Consider the following 18877-nt stretch of genomic DNA (forward strand, 5'->3'; position numbering starts at 1 on the left):
AGATCCCGGTTGGATTGCCCAGCCCTGCCGGCTGGTCTGGCAGCGTTGGTGCTGGCGGAGGTTGGAGAGGGGGCTCTTTTATGAGCAAAAGCAGCAGGTTGGCCTAGGAATTGCGGGAGGTTAGTCCCGCCCTGTGTCGCTTTTACAGCTGCTTTAGAGCAGGGGACTCGGCAGAAAGAGGGAAATCACTTCATATTAAATAGCCCAAGTGCTGCACAGTCTGTCTCCGCCCTGAGTTTGTGGCAGGGCTCTTGCGCTTCTCATTGGCATTTGTTCAGTCTGCGGTGTTTTCGGCTCAGCTCACTTAAAGTTTTGAGATCAGAGATGATTTTTGTTTCCTGGTTCTGCAAGTCATCCGGGATCTTCACCTTCGGCTGCGTTCCCGGTTGTCCGTCATCACGGCAACTCATTCCTCGGTCTGAAGTTTGCTTGCGGCGCGGGCTCGCGGGGGTGCTCAGAAAGGAATCCAGGTCTCAGGGAGAGAATGTCAACAGTTTATCTAACGATGCTCCATCCCCCGCGCCACAGCCATTACAGCTTAGGGGTGGCCAGAGTTGTTTTTTTCCCTCTCTAAGTGTGGCTGTAAATTAGCTTGGACTCACCATGGGGCACTGCTGGGCTCTCACTTTTCCTGGAAGACTGGAAAAAACCCAGGATTTTCTGTCTCTCTCTTTCAGGTGAATTAATACACAAGGAGAGTTTGAGGCTGGAAGGGGATGTGTAGTGTGCGCTGGCACTGATACACCCAAAAACAAAGGACATGGCAAATTTTATAGTGCCAAAGTGAGCTGTTTGGCCCTGACTTCTGCGGGATGCTGAGAAGCGGCATCATGGCTTTTCCTGAGCAGACTTTACCAGCTGCCACCCATGACTCCTGAATTTCCTGCTATTGTTGCAGGGTTCAGAATAACACTCGCTATAGGATTACCTTCTTTTTATTTTTTCAGAGCGGTTGTGCCCAGGCTGGAATAGGTCCTAGGGAGAGGGCAGATGCTCTAGCTTCAAGGAAAAGCTTTTTTTTCCTTGCTCAAACCCAGGGCAGGTTATGCAAAAAAAAACCTCACACCCAACCCCATTGGGAGAATCAAACCCGCTTCCCTACTTGTTCTCTCAACTACTCTGTTACGGCCGTGCCGAGACTTTCCAAGGCGGTTTCGTACCCTCCGGCGAGGACGTTCTGGAAATTGCTTGCAGAAAGCACAAGCGGCAATGATTGAGGGGAGCAATCTGCAGACTGATGCTCCTCCGAGCCTTCGGACTCCGTATCCAACCGCTCTGATAGATGGCTTAATACACTTCGGGAACGAGGCACAGGCAATTCTGCTTTCCTAGTTTTTGATGAAAATCAGAACTGCGGTCATGTTTGATTTCAGATACGTCCTGGCTGTGACCATAACCCATTTTGCTGAGCCTACCTGGCTCTGCTGCTCTGAATTCAGGTACTTGCTTTCCTTGTTCCCACACAGCTTTTTGCTGCTTGCCAGAACAAATTCTTCCCTTTTGGGTCCCTGGATCAAGTTCCTGCATTTCAGTTACTATTGTCAGTTCTCGGACACGGGAAAACAAGCCGTTTTTCAGCACCTGGAGATATTGTTCTGTGCTGCTTGCCTGGCGGGGCAGAGGACGGGCTTTTCTGCCTTCACCTTCCAAATTTCTCACCTCGCTGGACATTTGAGGCCAAGAAATGCAGCAGGTAGCTCTGCGCAGGAGGTGTTTGCACACTGAGGCTGCAGCTTCTTTTGGGTCCTTCTCGGTGGGCGAGCCAAGCCTGCACGCGTGGGTTTTGGGGGCCAGCCATGGGAAAACCAAGCCTCCGTTAAGGGTTTGCAGATGCAAGAAGAAAGCTGGAAATGCCAATTCCCCCCCAAAATTCAGCTCCAGGCTCCCAGACCTGCCTTCGCTCCCCATTTTACACACGCTTTTCCAGCTTCCCTTGGCAGATTTGCTTTTCTGGTTATTCCAGGGTGTGGACCAAAGGCTAAAAACCAAACTATTTAAAAAAAAAAATAAAAATTCATGTCTCTGATTCATCCTAACCTGAAAGGGGCTTTGCCGGCTGATCCCTGACATCCTCAAAGCGCAGATGCTCCTGAAACAGAGCCAGCAACACCATCGGGTAGGAGCAGAGCCACGCTGGTAGCATTCCTCTTTTTATTTATTATTGCCTTAATTCTCCTCAAACCTCCGGTATAAGAACTTGGCTTTGTCCGATTTATTTTGGGGAGAGGGTCTTGTGACCACTCCAGAATGAAACAAAACCCGAGCCTGTTTTTAAGAGCATCATCCATCTCAAGCTGCCTTTCCCAAGCTGTCAGTGCGTGAGTTGTGGCAGCACTATAATTTCTCACAGGGAAATAATCGTGCCAGTTTGTGCAGCACTTAGACACTAGCTCAAAATGTGCTGGCATACAGCAGTGCGAATCTCCTCCCTCCCCCTTCGCGTGTATCCCCAGCCAAAACGTCTTTTACTCCCTGGGAAGAGGGACAAAAAGAGGTGTTGCAGAGCCGAGCTGTCTTCAGAAAATATGTTGTGTTGGAAAAATCTGTTGCGCTTGAAATGCCGGTACTCAAGAGAGGGTTGCAAATCCGTTTGAAAGCCTCGATTTACCTCTAGCTGTGGGGTGAACATGCCATCAAACAAAAGATCTCTTAGAGGGGGAAAGCAGAGAGGGGAGCTGCGCACCGGCGGTGCTCGCTGCATGGCTATTTCGTGTCCTTTGACCCCGGCACATCCCTCTGCGGTGAAAAAGGCAGCGTCCCCTGTGCCATCGCACCCCGCCGAGCGCTTGCTGAACTTTGGATCGTGGCAGAACGCAGGCGGGCTCTCGCTCTGCCGGCAGTCCCCAGCCATCGGGCAGTGCCGGCAGAAACCAGGCAGCGAAAAAAAACCAACTCAGCTGTGCTGGCTGCAGCCAAATGAGAGAAAACGCTGGCACCTACCTCTGCCCCTTGGTCCCCACTAATAAAATGAGGGCGGGTTCGCCTGGAGGGACACACCAGCACACAACACGACCACACGCACCCCCGCCGAGTCAGGATGCCTTTCCCGAGCCTGAGCTTCTCTCCGAGGCTCCTTAGACGGTTCCCAACACAGATCAAGCAACACGAGACAGTTCCTGCAGTGCAGCGGAGGCACGTCCGACACAGGCTTGTCTTTTATGTCATGAGGTGATGCCATTTTGTACTAAATACCGAGTTTGCTTTTAAATGAGGAGGTTGGGAAAGGAATGGATGGCTCTGCAGAGGAGCCGGGAAGGAAGAGGACACAGATGCTACACATGCACACCCAAGACACGCTACTGACATGCACAGGGGTTATAAAGCCTTTTCTCGAGCTCCTTTTGCAGAGCTGACAAAGGATTTCCAAAGCCACCTGCAACCAGGGCAGGGAGAGGGATTATTTCTAGCCCCTTTTTACCAAAACAAGCTTTATTTTAATTGCAGTGTTCTGCCGTGATCAGACGGAGCTGAGCGCAGCACCCAGGTGGAGGCAGACCTGGGTGCCGGGGAGGGTTTGACGCTCGGAGCTCACCTGTCCAGGGCGATGGCGGTCATGGAGTAGATGCTGGCGAAGACGGCGGCGATGGGGAAGAAGTTGTGAAACTTGCAGTAGAGCAGCCCATAGTACCACTCGTTGTGGATGGCGTAGGTGAAGTTCACCACCGTGTTGAAGGCGGACATGGAGGCTTCGGCGAAAGCCAGGTTCACCAAGAAGTAGTTGGTGACCGTGCGCATCCTCTTGTGAGCCAGGATGATCCACATCACCACCACGTTCCCCACCACCGACACCACCACGATGAGGGCGTAAGCAACAGCCCACAGGGCAACCTGCCAGGGGGGCTGCACAAACTGGTTCGAGAAGGACTCGTTCAGGGAGGTATTGAGCAGCCAGTGGTGCTCCAGCTCCACTTCCAGCAGCAGAGTGTTATCCATCGCACCGCAACGCAGCTGGACCTGGCACACGGGTGCTTTGGGGCGCAGGTCCCTCCTGATTTAGGGTGCAGCAGGGTCAGGGTACAACCAGTACGGGGCACACAGCTAGTCTGGGGTGCACGTCCCTCCTGGCTCAGAGTGCAGCCATTTTGGGGTGCGTGGCTGGTTCAGAGCACAGCTGGTCTGGGGCATAGGTCTCTCATGTTCAGGATGCAGTCAGTTTGGGGTATAGGACCCTTCTGGTTCAGGCTGCAGGCGGTTGGGGGTGTGCGGCTGGGTCGGGGTGCACGTCCCTTCTGGTTTGAGCACAGCTGGACTGGGATGCACAGCTAGTTCAGGGTGTGGGTCCCTTCGGGCTTTGCTGCAGCTGCACTGGGGGGCAGGTTCCTCCCGATTCAGGGTGTGGCCGGTTTGGGATGCGGGTCTCTCCCAGTTCAGGGCTGGAGCAGGATGTGGGTCCCTCCCCATTCACGGGCAGAGCAGGATGCGGGATGGAGGTACCTCCCAGTTCAGGACCTGAGCGGGATGTGGGTCCTTCTTGGTTCTGGACCAGGTCAGATTGCGGGTCCCTCCTGGTTCAGGACGAGAACAGGCTGCGGGTCCTTCCCTATTCAAGGTGCAGCCGATTCGGGATGTGAGTCCCTCCACGTTCAGGACCGGAGCAGGGTGCGGGTCCCTCCTGATTCACGAGCAGAGCAGGACGCGGGATGCAGGTACCTTCTGGTTCAGGACAGGAGGACGATGCAGGATGCAGGTGCCTCCCAGTTCAGGATTAGAGAGGGTTGCGGGTCCCTCCCGTTCAGGACCGGAGCGGGATGCAGGATGCGGATTACAGGTCTCTCCCTGTTCAGGACCGGAGGAGGATGCGGGCCCCTCCGGGTCGGGGCGCAGCCGCGTCGGGACGCCGGTTCCCCTGGATTCGGGACCGGTTCAGGGTGCGGGTCCCTCCGGGTCGGGGCGCCGCCGCCTCGGGACGCGGGTCCCCCCCGGTTCGGGGCCGGGGCGGGGCGCAGCCGGTGCCGCGGAGCCGGTTGCGGCGGGCGAGGCACGACCGGGGCTTTTATAAGCGGCGCGGGCGGTGCCAGGGAGCGATGGGCAGAGCCGGCCCGCAGAGCCCTCCCCCGGCCCCTCCGCCCCGGCGGAGCCCCCCGGCCCGCAGCTGCCGCCCCCGCGCCCGAGCGGGGCCGCTCCCCGCAGCGCCGAGCTGCCCGCCCCGGAGGGCAGGAGCCCCCGGGCTCCCCCTGCCCCCTCGCCCCCCATTTCCACACCCCCTTATCCCCCCCTCCAACCTTTTTGCTCTCAAAATCTTCCCGTGCTTTGTAAACTCTTTGTAAACGGGCGTCCGGGCCAAACGCGCTTTAAAAAGTCACTGGGACTTTAAAACACGCTGATAATCATAAAGCTTATATATTTTATATATTCTGTTTACATATTATAAAGCTTTCCAAGATGACCACGGGATTTCTCCAAACGCTTTACGTGATGGCCGGCGAGCGCTTTGCGTCCGGATGAACAAAGCAAATATTTGACTTCTCGAAGAAGGAAAAGGTCTTCCCTCTCCGGTGCAACTGGCTTCCTACCGCCGCAAACAGGACGCCCCATTTCAGCGCCCCTTCCCTCGTAAAGCAAACACGGCTCCACTTGGGCTGGCAACACCTTCTCCGCTAAAGAGTCTTTTCTCCTGTGAATAAAGCTATTGGAATCTAATTAAACTGCAAACAGAGCTTCGCACCTTCCCACAGTCCAGGTTTATAATATCCACCAGACCGGGGGTGATTTTAACTTACTCCTCCAGAGCTGTGCTATTGCCAAGTGTGGGCAAAAAAATAACAACTGCGGTGCTGCCTGCCAGGAGAGCGGGTTTTATCTCGGGATGCACCAATGAAGAGGAAAATCGCCTTGGAAAGCCAAGCGTGTCCCTCTGGTTTGCCAAAGGATGCTCCTAAACGGCGTTCTTGGGACGCAGCCTTCCAGATTGGTGGAAGAGGAGCAGTGAGCTGGAGGTGAAGCCGCGGCTCCCCGAAAACTGGGAGAAATTTGGGTTTGAATCGCACAGCCGAGCGGCGTGGAGGGAGGATGCTCCGCTCTTACACCAGGGCAAGCCATTAGGGAAGCCTGAGGACTGCTTATCTTTAGTCCCCAAAACCAGCTCCGTTGTTGAAGCGAGACTGAGCTTTTTAACGCTAGGATGGGTAAAGGAGTAGATATATTTCAACCTTGGTGTGCCTGGGTGGCTGTCAAGGGGTCCAGGCCGGTGGCTGAGCGCTCTTCCCGCATCCGGATGCTCCTGGACCACTCGATGGCAGCATTGCCTAAAAATGCAAGGGGAGGAATGGGCAAGCGGCCTCCGGGGCTGGGGAAGGCTCCCTGGCGATGGCATTTCCAGTTCCCCCCCCACCCCCAGGCTGTTTTGGGGCATTGCTATAAATTTGGCAAAGGGTGAACCCCAAAGGAGGGGACACCCTGGCAGGCAGGGACAACATTAGCAGGCATCCCGGCCCCCCCGCCAGCAAATCCTTTCCCACTCCCTCCATCCCCAAATTGCTCTGAGCCGGTAGCGTCACCCCAAGGAGCACTGCAGGGCTGAGAGAGCTCCCATCCCTGCCTCCAGCCTCAGTTTCCCCGCTAGGAAAAAGGGAGGCAATGCCTTTGCTTGCTCCTGTTGAAAAGAACTGGCTATTTTTTTTTTCCCCCCGTGTTGCTGCCGTGCAAGGAATTGAAATGCAGCCCAACGTCCCGACCAAAGCAGCCTCTGGAAGGGGCATGTATGTATCAGCACGTTCAGGCCGCTGAGCGTCGTGCAGTCGGGGGGAGGGGGGATTTCACCCAAAGGATCCGTTTTCTTTCTTTTGGAAGAGATTGCATTAAAAAGAATAAAATTAATCAATCAATCCTAGGACCAAAACCTGCATGAGGGAGAACAGATGTATTTATTGCTTGGCAAAACCAAACAGATTATCACAAGCTTTTGACACGTAATTAATGCTTGCAGGTCCCCGTGAAGATGCCAGCACTATTCTGGGTGTTGGAGTGTGCTGGGCAGCTCCAACAAGCCCCCTCCTTCCTTTCCCTGGGGATGCTCGTATACCTTCACGTCTATCGTCAGCCCTTTCAGAGTGCAGAGAAAGGCTTTGTAACTGGCAGCTGGAGAAAGCCTTGCCTTTTCCTGTTGTGTTTTCCAGAAGGGCAGGAACCTCTCACGCTATAGGTTTCCCAGCAGAATCCCCTGGGCTGGTGTACATCAAGCGCATACGAAGTGTGGTTGTCTGGGCGGAAAAACCAGCCTTGTCCTTCAGGGAACCATCAGAGATGGTGTTTTTCCAGCTTCCGAGGTTTCAGCTGCTCCATCCGCCCTGGCCAGGGGCTTGGACCCTGTCTCCCCGTTGCAGCCGGGCACAAGCAACACCAGGAACAGGTTCAAAATTTTCCAGAATGTGGCTGCAGGTCCTAAACAGCAAATACCCCTTGCAAGCTGCCAGCGGAGGTGTTTGCATGGCTTCTTGCTTGGGTAAAGTAAGTGCGGGTGGATCAAGCTGTGCTTTAAATCTGGGGGATGGCACCAGCGGGGGACAGCAGCTTGCGCCCAGCACGGCAATAATGGCTTTTCCTAAAACAGCTGGATCCAGAAGGGAACATCTGCCCTGGTGTATCCCTCAAGCAGGGTAGGGAAGCAGCTTGTCCTTGCACCCCTGCGCACGCAGAAGAGCCAGGGAGGAGCTGCACAAGCTGTTTGCACAGCACCGAGCAGCGTTTGGATGCTCAGCTATCCATCAGCAGGAATAACTCACTTGGCCAAGCTGCTCCTCATGATTAATTGGGAAATCATATAGTCCAAAAGCCCCAGGAATGAGCTGCCTCATGCAAGCACACGCTTCTCCAGGCTCCCCATCTTCCCCCGTGCTGTTGCCTCGGCTTTAAATTGAGCACAGCTGAGCTCTGCCTTGGGTGTTGCATTTTGCAGGCGGTTGGTGTTTCCCAGGTTGAAGTGGTTTGTTAATCGTTGAGCGCCCTTCCTGCTCCCAGGTAGCTTTGTGCTGTAGGTCCTTGTGCTCTGGAGATGTAAAACCAGGCCGGGTGGAGGTTGTGTGGCCCTGTGCTGTGGTGTGTTTTCCAAACCTAAGTTTGCTTCATGGTTTTATTTTTTTTAGCGGGAGGTAAGTGAAGCTTCTTTACTGGGAGTGGCATAAGATGGGATTTGTTTCCCTGGGGAGGAGGTGGAGGCCTTTGCTGTGCAAGGGGTGCTGAAGATCCTCTGTTTCGGGCAGCGCTGAGGTCGTGTGAAATCTTCGCAAAGCCCTTTAGAGCAGTTTTGTTTAAATTTCCTGACCTTGCAGAAGGAGTGTGCTAAATGGTTTCCTTAGAAATTGAGGTTTCTGAGGATGTTTTTGTTGATCGTCTCCTTTATAAGTCACCTCCTGCCCCAGTAAGAGCCGTATTACGTGGTGGCGATCAGCGATGTAACTCTTAAGCTGGTGAATAAGGGAGTGCTGCGTGTTTGCTGTGTGCTGGTGCGGGCTTCTGTAGCTCTCTAGACCAAGGGAGCTCTTAAGTGTGGATTTAAGCCCCTATGTGAATTAAAGGGCACCTGAACCTGTTGCCCTGCAGCGTCTCTGTCGCAACAGGGTCCTTGCGAAACCACAGCAGCTCTGGGCCGTAGAAGCAAGACAAGGGGGAGGATGAACTGGGGGTTTCTCACAGCTCTTCGTCCTGGTGGAGCCCTGAGGCTGTAGGAGGTGATGGACGAAACCCCATGAATTGTGCTAGAGACTTGTTCAGCCACCAAAATCAGTCTTGATAGACGTAGTGAGATCCAGCAGAAAGAGATGTGCATTTGGGTAGATGTGGTTTGCTGAGAAGACCTACTGAGGAGCCTGGCTCTACCCCAGGTTAAGTGACTTGGGATGGGGTTTTACAAATCCTACTTTATAATTAAGTCAACCCACCGATGCTGCTGTGACTCCGAAGCTCCCTGCAGCGACAAAGAGCTGCTGGAGGAGTCCTTAGTTCTGGAGTGTTGAGAGGAGAAAATAACTGGGATTTATTTAAAAACAAATCACCAACACACACAAAACCCCGAAACAAAACAGGGTTTTGTTCACTGCTATGCAAAATGTGACACCGAGATAAGCAGGGGAAGGAAAATGCTGATCCAGGAGGGGCTGAGCAGCCCTCTCCTGGCTGTAGGCAATTATTTGCTGATTTAATCCAGCTTGTGTTAGTTTTGCTGTTTACCTTAAATGAAGAAACACTGGACTTGGCCCAGAGTGTTTTCTACTGAAATTTCTTTTCAGTTTAGCTTCCTACCTCCCTGGAAGATGCCTTTGGGGGGTTTCCTTGCAGGGTTTATTCCTCTCTATTCTCTCATTTGCTTCCTTTATTCCCCACATCAGGTGGAAAAAAGCTCAAACCTAGGCTTAGCTTTAACTATTATTTTAGGCTTGGCATGCCCAACCTAAGCAAACACTGTGGATGTGTGGGTGAATAATCCGTCTTTTCTGCTCTTCAAAAGCCTTTGTGGAAGTTCAAAAGCCTTTTCCCCTGCCCCAGGCAAAATGCCTCTGCTTTGAACTTCAGAGCTGGCAGTGCAGCAGTCTGGGGGTCTTGCCGGGCTTAGACTGTGGGCGGGACTTAGGACATAAAGCATTTAGCCCAAAGCCGGGGTAGCTGCTGCCTGCCCTGCTTCAAAAGTCCCGGCTCCCTTTTTTAAGCCGAACTGCCCAACAGCCATTACTAGGATGGGGATGAGCCCGGACCAGCCGTGGCCTCTTGCGAGAAGAGCTGATGATGGGGCAATTTGCCATGGAAATGGCAGTTTTGTCTCCTGTGGGTGAGCTGCAGAGAGGGATCCAAAGGACCGGGAGAGGGAAGGGTTGCCTTTTGCCTCTCTGTTAGCTGGTGGCACTGCTTAATGGAGAGGGGTGGGGAAAAGAAGGTTAATGGGATGAAAAACAGCCTGTGTGCAGGTTTAAGGGGTGAAGAAGGTGGAGCTATTGCTGCTTTGGCAGATGCCCAAGTGTTGCAGGGACTGGCCAGCCTCCTCCTGTGTCTTTTGCCCCAAATATAAAGAGCAATTCCCAATGGAAAGGAGAAGCAGAGCTGGTGGCTGCGTTGCCCTGAGTGCCAGGCTCCTCCAGGCAGGTCGTACTTCTCCCCAGCAGCTTGCTCCTTAATCTGTCCCTCCTTTTTCAGAGCTTCCTGCTGCTTTCTGACATATCTTCAGCCCGAAATCGCTGAAGCCTGGTGCAGGTGTCCTAGCAATGCTCCTGGCCTTGCAAGGGGTGGCTGGTGGTAAAGCAAAGCGTGCAAGAACCGGCTGTGGGCACCCTGGAGCAGCCCTGGCTTGGAGGTGCGCTTCAACCCTAGGGGAGATGCATTCCCACCTCTTTCTCCCAAAACCACCCCCCCCACCCCCCCAAAAAACCTTCTGGGAGCTGATAGGTTTGGCCTTGTCCCACCTCTGTGTTGTTGCACTTGAAGCACAGATTTGGTTTTGCATCTCCAGCCGGGTGGATCCCTGGGAAATGGCCGGCAGTGATGGGTGAGATCCTCTTGGGTCGTAAACGTGCGAGTTTTGGCTTTAGCCCCTGTCACAGGAGTGACCAGCCACCGCAGCTATGACGTGGAGAGGTGAAAGAGCCTTGGGTGACCAGTGCAGTAGATGAAGCCAGGCTTGGTGTCTTCTGACCATGCTATCTCTGGGCTTTTTGTGGTTGTCTTCCTCTTAGATGTTTCCCAGCGGTGCTGGATTCCGCTTGCTCTCTGTTCTGCATCCAAAAGCTGAGAACTGCAGGGTTTCTGGGTGACTTGAAGCCCTGTGTTTTCTCGGCTCTTCCTCCCCTCCCACCCCGGTGTCCATGCTGAAGCCAACCTCAAACGCAGCACAGGGGTAGCTCCTCCGGGTTTGCTGCTCCAGAAGTACGTGTCACCTTTTCCATGGGAGAACAGCCTAAAGAGCCTCGAAGAACCCATTCAGACATCCATCATTGGATGGATGGGCTGAATGACGATGTGGTTGATGGTGTTCAGCTCCAGGGAAGTTGTTTCCCACTTTTCATTGTGAGGATTGCAGACCTTTTGGGTGGGAAAGGCTCTGGAGGTCTTAAAGCTGGGATGCTTAGATGAGCTTGCTCAGGTCTATGTCTCGGCGGCTTCCAAGCATATCCAAGGATGCTTACTTTCCGCTCTTGGTCCCTGTTTGGGGCTGGGAAAATTAACAGTATCCTGTTGGACTTTCCAATTTTGCAACTTGCAGGCTTATCGTGACGCTGAAAGGTGGCTTCTGGGCTGGGAAATTCGTTCAGCAGCCTGTTGCCAGCCCAAAGTGCCGTGTTTTAGCAAGAAACCTGCCTGCAAAGCTTTGAAGCAGGTCATAGGGATGAAGGGCTCAGCCAGAGACGGGCAGTTTGCCGGGGGAGAGGAAAGTTGGGGAGAAAAAGGTGCTTTTTTCCTAGCCGTAAGCCGCACCTAGCCCAATGCCGTGGAGCGGGGGTGGCACAAGGAGGTCAGCTGAGAGCAAATTCTTGCAAATACTAAATAAAAATAGTTCAGCGTGAGTCTTGTAGCTCGCTAGTAGCTTAGCTTTGATGGCTTTTGTAAACTGGGTGAATTGGAAAGTTTATTAATACTTCATGCCTGGGGCTGGTGAGCCCCTGGTAAACTTCATGCAGATGATGGTTGCAGAGGAATTTGTTTTGCAAACACCTCTTGCAGCTCCAGTTATTGCTTGCCATGTAAAGACAAGACAGCAGTGATGCTGTCTTCATATTTGTAGTTACAAATTATCACCTCCACCCGTAACACCCACTTTGCTAGCTCTCCCTGGCTGTCAATGAACTAATGAGCTGGTCCCTAGACCGAGCAGTAGCTAATTAAACTATTTTCCATTCCCGAGACTTCTTAATTCATCCCCTTTGCAAGGATGCAGTATTAAGTCAGATTCAGATCAGCTTTTGCCAGAGGACTCCAGAGAGAAAGATGCTTCCTCGAAGAAGGCTATTTCCATATGAAACTTCAACCTTCTGACCCCAGCGGCCGGAGAGATCGAGCTGTGCAAATAAAAGCAGCAAGAAATGCTTTTAGCTGAGGAATGTAACTCTCTCTCGTGGCCTTTTTGTATGTAAATCACTGACCTTTGTTTTAATGTGGGGTTTTTTATGGTGGTTTAATTGGCTGGTATTATTCTACCCCAAAAATAACTGCAACATCCTTTTTACAGCGGATCCATTGCCTGCATGTATTTTGTCTGCAGCTCGCTTGCCTGGCTGGGATTTCTCGCTGTTATTTCATGGTGGAAATCCTCAAGCTGCTGGGAGACAATCTTCCAGGAGATAAAGTGGGTTGGTGTTTTTTATGCCAAGCTGTTAGGAAAAGGAAGTTTGCTGTGGAAGTCCTCAGTATTGGAGGCAATGGGGGATCTTGGGGGTGTGTGTGGGAAGGATGCCTTCCTCAAATTAATGATAAACATCCTCAAAAGAAATGCTGGGCCTCAGGGAAGACCAGAGCTTTGGGTGCGTTTGTGTTATGGAGCCTTTAACTGCAAAGGCGATGGGGCTGGAGGTGTAGCCCTGGGCTATCGTGAATTTGGAGTGGACTAGTAGCAAAGGTTCCCATGGGTTGGAAAGCCCTTCTCTTCAGCTGGGCCTTAAGTGGATAAATCGTGGGGGGGAAAAAAAACACAAAACTTGGCCAAAAGTGTTTTAGCATGAGCTAAACTGCACGTTGCTTTCTAGCTGCTTCCAAAAAAATGGTTAATCTCTTTTAGCTACAGTTGTTCTCTTCTTTTTCCACCTCCCAAAATACAATTTGTGCTGATGGCCATAAATAACTCCAGCCTGAAATTTGGTTGAGATTGTATAAGCACAGCTAGGGATGTGTTGGCCATGTTGAATGAGAGGCGAGCAATTGGTTTGAGTATGAAAACTCCCTGTTACAGCTCCAAAGTCAATAAAAGAGGGAAAGAGGAATAATTCTTGTCAGTGGCTGATGGGGAGAGAGGAATTAGTGCTTGAATTGGCGATATGAAAAGGTGAGGAGCCACTGCAGGGCAGCAATGTGTCTCGAGGAGGAAAATCAAGTGGGCTTTTGCTACTGGAGATTAAATTGCGGGTTTTTCTTTCTTTCTGTTTTTTTTTTTCTTCTCAAAGTCACTTTATGGAAGATGTAAAAGAATTGAGATGATGCTCTGAAGGCAGACGGGTTCTGCCGCAGTAAATGATTTAATTAAGGGCAGAGGTATGCAGCTCGTACCAACATTCACCATTATTTAATTAAAGGTAAAAAAAAAAGAAGCAGCGCTCGTGGCTGGGGGGGACAGGTCTGCTCCTGATGCTCTACAGCTGCTCGTCCTGCCGCCTGCGCCGTTGTCTCCGTGCCGCCTGCCTCGGGTATTGACTGTCCTGCGCCGAGAGCCGGGAGGAAGCGCTGTCGGAGGACAAAGTTTCATGCAACGGGATTTGGGCTGAAAAGGGTTGAGGATCGCTTGGTGGCTCGGGGTGCGCGAGGTGCTGCTGTTGGCACGTTCGGGCAGGCTTTGCTGTTATCGCTGTTGCCTGCTGAGAAAAGGTTTGGGGTTTTCTTTGGCAGGTTACAATATAGCGTGCTCCGAGTGCCCAACGTGTGGTGGTTTGGGGATTTAAAGCACACTAAGCAGCCCCAGGGCTTTTGTTGTGGTTGGCACCCGATTACGCTGCGCTTCACCCGAGCGATCCTGGGCTGGGTCTAAGCAAGGCTGGCCTTACCCCGTGGGCACTGAGCCACCTGAAGGAACAAATCCGGTGAAAATGGGGTTCGTTTGGGTACGTCAGGCTGCTGGGGCAGATTGTTTTGGAAAATTAGCCAGGGTCCTTCTAGGAAAGAGTTGGTAGAATTAAGAAAAGAGTAAGAAACGCATGACGTGATAACTTTTATTTGCTGGCCCCTATTCCAGCTTCTCCGTTAAGGAGAGACGCCTCTGCAAACCCTTTTTCTTTTCCCCCTGCTCCCCTCTTGCAAGCTGTGGGCATCTTTGAGATGGGGACTGCTGGGACCTGATCTCATCTTGGCTGTTATCTTCATGAATTCGATAACTTGTACAGGGTTTGGGGGTATGTGTGTGGGGGGGAAAAAAAGCATCCCTATTCCTGGAAGCAGCCTCTCAACCAAAGCTGCAAAATGCAGGAGCCCAAAGGGTCAGGTGCTCTGGCTGGAGATGGACGCAGCTGTTAAATCTCTGCTTCTGAGAAGCTTTAAATCCAATTTTTTTTTTCTCATGAGGCCTCTTTTGATAGGAAAGTGTCAGGTCCTTTTGAAAAGCTCAAAGCATCGCCGGCTGCAACCTCTGTGCTGGTGTGCGGCAGCACTGGAGACCAAAAAGAAGATGAAAATGTCTTTTTTTGGGGCTTAAAAAGATGTCTCGGGTCCTGCGGTCTTGGCAGCCAGAGCTATGGCAGTGCAATCGCAGGCTGAGGATGGGTTTATTGATGTTTTTCCTGTACCGAACACCCAGGGCATGTCAGAGCATGTGGTGGGGAAGGTGATCTGTGGGGTTTTGGGGGGGTTGCTGCAGCTTTAGCAAAGCTGCTCTTAATTACTGGGAAAAGGACTTCTGAGGTAGCTCAACAGCTGGTTTAACCCATTGCTGAGGCAGAGGAGGAGCAACAGACCTGGACAACGGGTACAAAAGCAGGATGTGGTACCAGTCTGGCCCCTCTAATGATGGTGGTCTTATCTGGAGGTCACCTCGTCTTGCAAACTCCTGCCTTCAGCACTGAGAGAAGGAAAAACCTCTCCGGGTCGGCTTCGGCCCCTTCGGCGGCTGGCTTGCAGCGCCCAAAGAACGAGCCGCGCGCCTCGGCTGCTCTTCTGCTCGCTGTAACTCTGTTACGTGCGTTTCCAAGTGTGGGCCTTTTATTTATTAAATGAGGGCTTTATTTTGACCTGGCAACATCTGCCCAAAGTGCTCTAAATGAAGAGCAGAGATTACCCGTAAGGCGAGCAGCCCTGCTCTCTAGGCTGTGTGCAAATGAAATGAAGTCAGCTAAATTGGATGATTGCTCTAAGCAATTTAAACCTGAATACATCTTGCTGGGGTTGCCTCTCTTCTTTCCTCCTCTTGGTTTTTTTTGGGTGTCGACTTGCAAGCGTATGCTCGAAGATGGTGTGTTTTGAAGTAATTAAAAGCCTGTTAGGGGATGCGCCTCACCTTGGCTCGTTGCTGTGATGGCGCAGGGGTGGAGGGGAAAGAGCATGAAGCTGGTGGGAAGATGCAGGGTCTCCTGGCCTTGCTGCCAGGGAAATTTAGGCATAATTTGAGGGGGGAGGGGGAAGGATTTTGGCATCCGGGCTCCGTGCAGATGTCTGGCTCCACGCGCATCTTCCCTGAACAGTTTGCAGCTCGATTTCTAGAAATCCAGCAATTGCACCGCGTGGTTGGAGTGCAGCAACCATTGCTTGGGATGAGTAGAAATGTTTTGGGCGTTAAGTTGGATGGGGTTTGCTCGCTGCTGGCCAGCATCCTGCCCGGAGCGTGCCGGCCCTGAATTCCCATAGAAAACTCCGAAGTTAGTTACAGCTTCCTGCAGCGTGATTGAGTTTTTTTGGGTACGCCAAAAAAAGGAGGTTATAAATAGCTGACTAGTTCAACTAAAGCCTGGGATTCCCTCCTTAAAAGCATTTCCTACGGGCGTTTGAGAAATTGCCAAATTTTAGATGTGCTGGGTGGTGTCAGGCAAGCGCTGTTACTTCCAGGCAGGTTGTGTTTTAATGTGCTTTGCTCTTAAAAGAGAAGGGCCTTGTTTTATCCCAAAGGGAAGTAGTGCCGAGACGCTGTCCTTAGAGGTCCTGGCAGCAGGGTGGGGGTCAGCAGAGATACCTCTAGGTGAGTCTGCATTTTCCATCTAGCTTGTTTTAGGGTTGTAAGGAGTCCAAGGAATGAGGCTCTCTGGAAGCTTGTGGCCAGCGTGGATGGAAGAAAAATGGCTTTAGCCACAAATTTGCTGTTCTGGGTGGGGAAAAAAAGGGTAAAATAAACGTTGCGCCCTGGAAATCTTTATGGCTCGCATGTGATTTTTGCACCTCATCATTGCAAAATCTTGCGGAGGAAACGCTGCGGTGGCTTGTACCCGGCTGCGTCAGGGCAGGGTGGTAGCAGAGACCTACTGGGAGCACACGGGCTTTGCCTCCTCTCCCTCTGTACGTGCTGCTGGAGGAAGGGCTTGATTAGATAATTGTATCATGAGCAGCTCCAACAACTGTCAGGATGGATAAAGCTCCTGAAGGCAAGAGAAAGAAAAGACCTTAATTATTTCCATGGTTTTTGAACCTAGGAAAGGCTACTGGGATGGGTAAGGATCAAAGGGGAGGTGGAAGTGGCTGGTGGGGGGTTAGGGGTTGATTTGTAGGCAGAGACTCATCTTTTTATGTTTTCCACTTAAATTTTGCCTTCTGAGGAAGCGCAGGTGGTGGATATTGCATTGATATTTGCACCCCTTGATGCTGTGCTGGGGTTCTGGGCCAGCAGAGCTGCTCTGTCCTTGGCCAAAACTACCTTTTGTTTCCTCTGTATGTGATTGGGTGTGGGTTGTTTTGTTTTCTTTAACTGGGTTCCTCTCTGCGGCTGCTGGTTTTCCTGCAACAGATGAGTCACTTGTGCAATGAGTTCAAGCTGAGACCAGTGCTGAAAAAAAATACCTTTAGGTCAAAATATGATTGTGAAGGGAAATGGCTGCTGGACCACCCGATCCTCAGCCGCTCAGGTTTAGGCAGGGATGGTAGAATTAATGCCCATCCTTATTTTCCATTTGGAAGAGGTTTTTTGTCGTGCCAGACATCTCGTACGTAGAGCTGCCCTCGCAGCGCCAAGCTCGGCAGCTGTGTTTTATCCAGCAAGGTTTGATTAGCACTGACAGAGATGACTTGCAGCTCTAATTTATCTTAGTAGCTGGAGTTTTTGTCTGGCTGGTCATTAACGGCAATTAATACTTGCCCTGGGTGCCCCCGATGGCATTTCCCCACAGATGAGCCTCTGTTTAATGCTAAACAGTGTCTATCTAGAACCCACTTTTCTTACTGGGGACTTAATCTCTGGCAATACGGCTAAAAAGATGTTCAGTGAGTTTGTCCAGAGGCTTATCAGGATTTGATGTCTCTTGGCTTATGCAAGAACGAGGGATTTATAAAACCTTCTGTGTTTTTACTCTTCAAAAGCCCGAATAGAGGAGGCGGCTCTTGGTGTGGGCGCTGTCGATCCGTACCGGGTTGCAGTGGGGAAGGCTGGTGGAAAGGCTGCTCGCGTGACTCGTTTTGTGTTTGGCACTTCTGCCTCAGATAGTAAATACTTCTGAAGCTCTGTCTGCAAGTTATTCAGTCCATATTTTACCAGCTGGTTGAGGTCTGTGCTCACGTTGATACGCCGAGCGTCGCCGACTGCCGTGGGGATACAGAGTGGTGAAGCTACGGCTAAAGCAGCCGGTGCGATTGTTTTGGGGCGTAAGAGGAAAAAAGTCATAAAGAAATGAAATGTAGTTTAATGTTTTTGAGGCTGAAAAGCAGATCCGGGCGCTACTCAAGCGTTAAGGGGAGGAGTAAGGCTGGAAGAGTCTCTAGCTCTTGTAGTCCCACTTGCTCCCAATCCTTTAGGCGTGGAAGGTGCAAAGGTTTGGGGCCAGCAGGAGTGTTGTCAGTAGGATAAATAGTGCTTTTTTTTCCCTCTTTTTGGCCTGATTTCATTGCTTATGCGTTATCCTCTGGCACGGCCTCTCTGCAGCCTGTCTGAGCCCACCCGACCACCTCTGCAGAAGGGGAACGGAGACCCAGCGCTTCTCTCCTGCCTAACTTCAACCTGCGATAGGAACCGCTGCCCTTTGGAGACCAGCTGAATTCAACTTGTCAATGCCACAAAAAATGGTTTTAAAATAGCAAATTGGTGTGATCTGGGGGGGCTTTTCCCCTTCCTGGAGCCAGTGCAGGACGGAGGCTGCCGGAAGGTGACTTTCAAGGGAGTGTGACTATTTTTAGCGGTAAGCTATTCAGTCCAAATTTCCTTACACTTGGCCTGAAAATATCTTGTTGCGTGATTGACACATCTAAGGGAAGCAGCAACCAAGGGATTAAAAAAAAAAAAAAGTATGCATTTATTGTAGAGAAATTGGAGTTGGCTGTTAACCTACGCTCGGTGCATTGACACTGGGCATCCGTGGCTTCGTGCGCTTTCTGCCCTCCCACGGGCATGTGCGGTGGTACCACAATGTAGTTGTTTATCTGGGGCGTGGGTACACACAAATGTGCCTTTAGGTGTCCCCTCAGAGCTTCCCATCTAGTTTTGGGGCCCTAAAACTTACGTGAGCAGCACTAAATAGGCGTTAAAAGGCACTGAAATGTGAGATGATCCTTATTGTGCGCTTTTTTTTTTTCACTGCTCTGAGCGGGTTTTGGTCTGTGACCACCAGCAAAAGCACCATTTTGGAGGTGGAATAATCCTCTGGTGTCAGTGGTGGCTTTGGGCAGTGAATCCTTATTTCTGGTGCTGGACACCAATGCTGAGCTACCTGGCCCGCTGATCTGCTCAGGAGGGTATTTTCCAGGTCCCTCATTGCTTGAAGGCCTGGGAACGTGAGCAGGGCTGAGCAACGCTTATTTATCATCAGGGCTGTAAATCAGGTGTTTGTGGTAGGGGAAGAACCAGAAGGTGCTCTGGCATTTGAGCCAGAAGCTCAAAATTGAGGATTTTTATTGCACTAGAGGCTTTGGTTTTCTCTCTCGCGTAGGAGGGAGTGCGCTGGTCTAGGGTTAGTTGCGCGTTGATGGGAAGGAGTTTGGAAAGAGCCTGTAGGTCTCCTGACAAGCCGCTGCCTCGATGAATTTTCTCCAGTTCCCAGGCAATACGTTAGCAGTTTAACAGCGCATCGAGCATCCGAGTCGCAAAATATCTCTGCGATCTCCGCTGTGACTTACTGCGGAGAGACGCAGC

At 51.7% G+C, this 18877-nt stretch overlaps 2 protein-coding genes across 5 annotated transcripts in view; one reads left to right on the top strand and one right to left on the bottom strand.

The window, feature by feature from the left end:
- Nucleotides 1-4982, bottom strand: part of LOC104046666 (substance-P receptor) — a 28148-nt gene extending 23166 nt beyond the window's left edge. For both annotated transcript variants that reach the window (XM_064472925.1, XM_064472924.1), the window contains exon 1: nucleotides 3533-4982. In XM_064472925.1, coding sequence (XP_064328995.1) covers nucleotides 3533-3933 — 401 coding nt within the window. In that variant the 5' untranslated portion in view covers nucleotides 3934-4982. The remainder of the gene's footprint in view (nucleotides 1-3532) is intronic.
- A 3008-nt stretch (nucleotides 4983-7990) lies between these two features.
- Nucleotides 7991-18877, top strand: part of LOC104053155 (tetraspanin-15) — a 63963-nt gene continuing 53076 nt past the window's right edge. Inside the window, exon 1 of one of the 3 annotated variants that reach the window (XM_064472927.1) lies at nucleotides 7991-8087. The gene's annotated coding sequence lies outside the window, so the exon portion shown is untranslated. Of the gene's footprint in view, nucleotides 8088-9989; nucleotides 10072-10100; nucleotides 10280-18877 lie in introns of those variants that run through there. The other 2 variants (XM_064472926.1, XM_064472928.1) reach the window with 2 other exon arrangements.

The sequence above is a fragment of the Phalacrocorax carbo genome, chromosome 24 (genome assembly GCF_963921805.1).
Source record: "Phalacrocorax carbo chromosome 24, bPhaCar2.1, whole genome shotgun sequence".
NCBI classification, from domain to species: domain Eukaryota; kingdom Metazoa; phylum Chordata; class Aves; order Suliformes; family Phalacrocoracidae; genus Phalacrocorax; species Phalacrocorax carbo.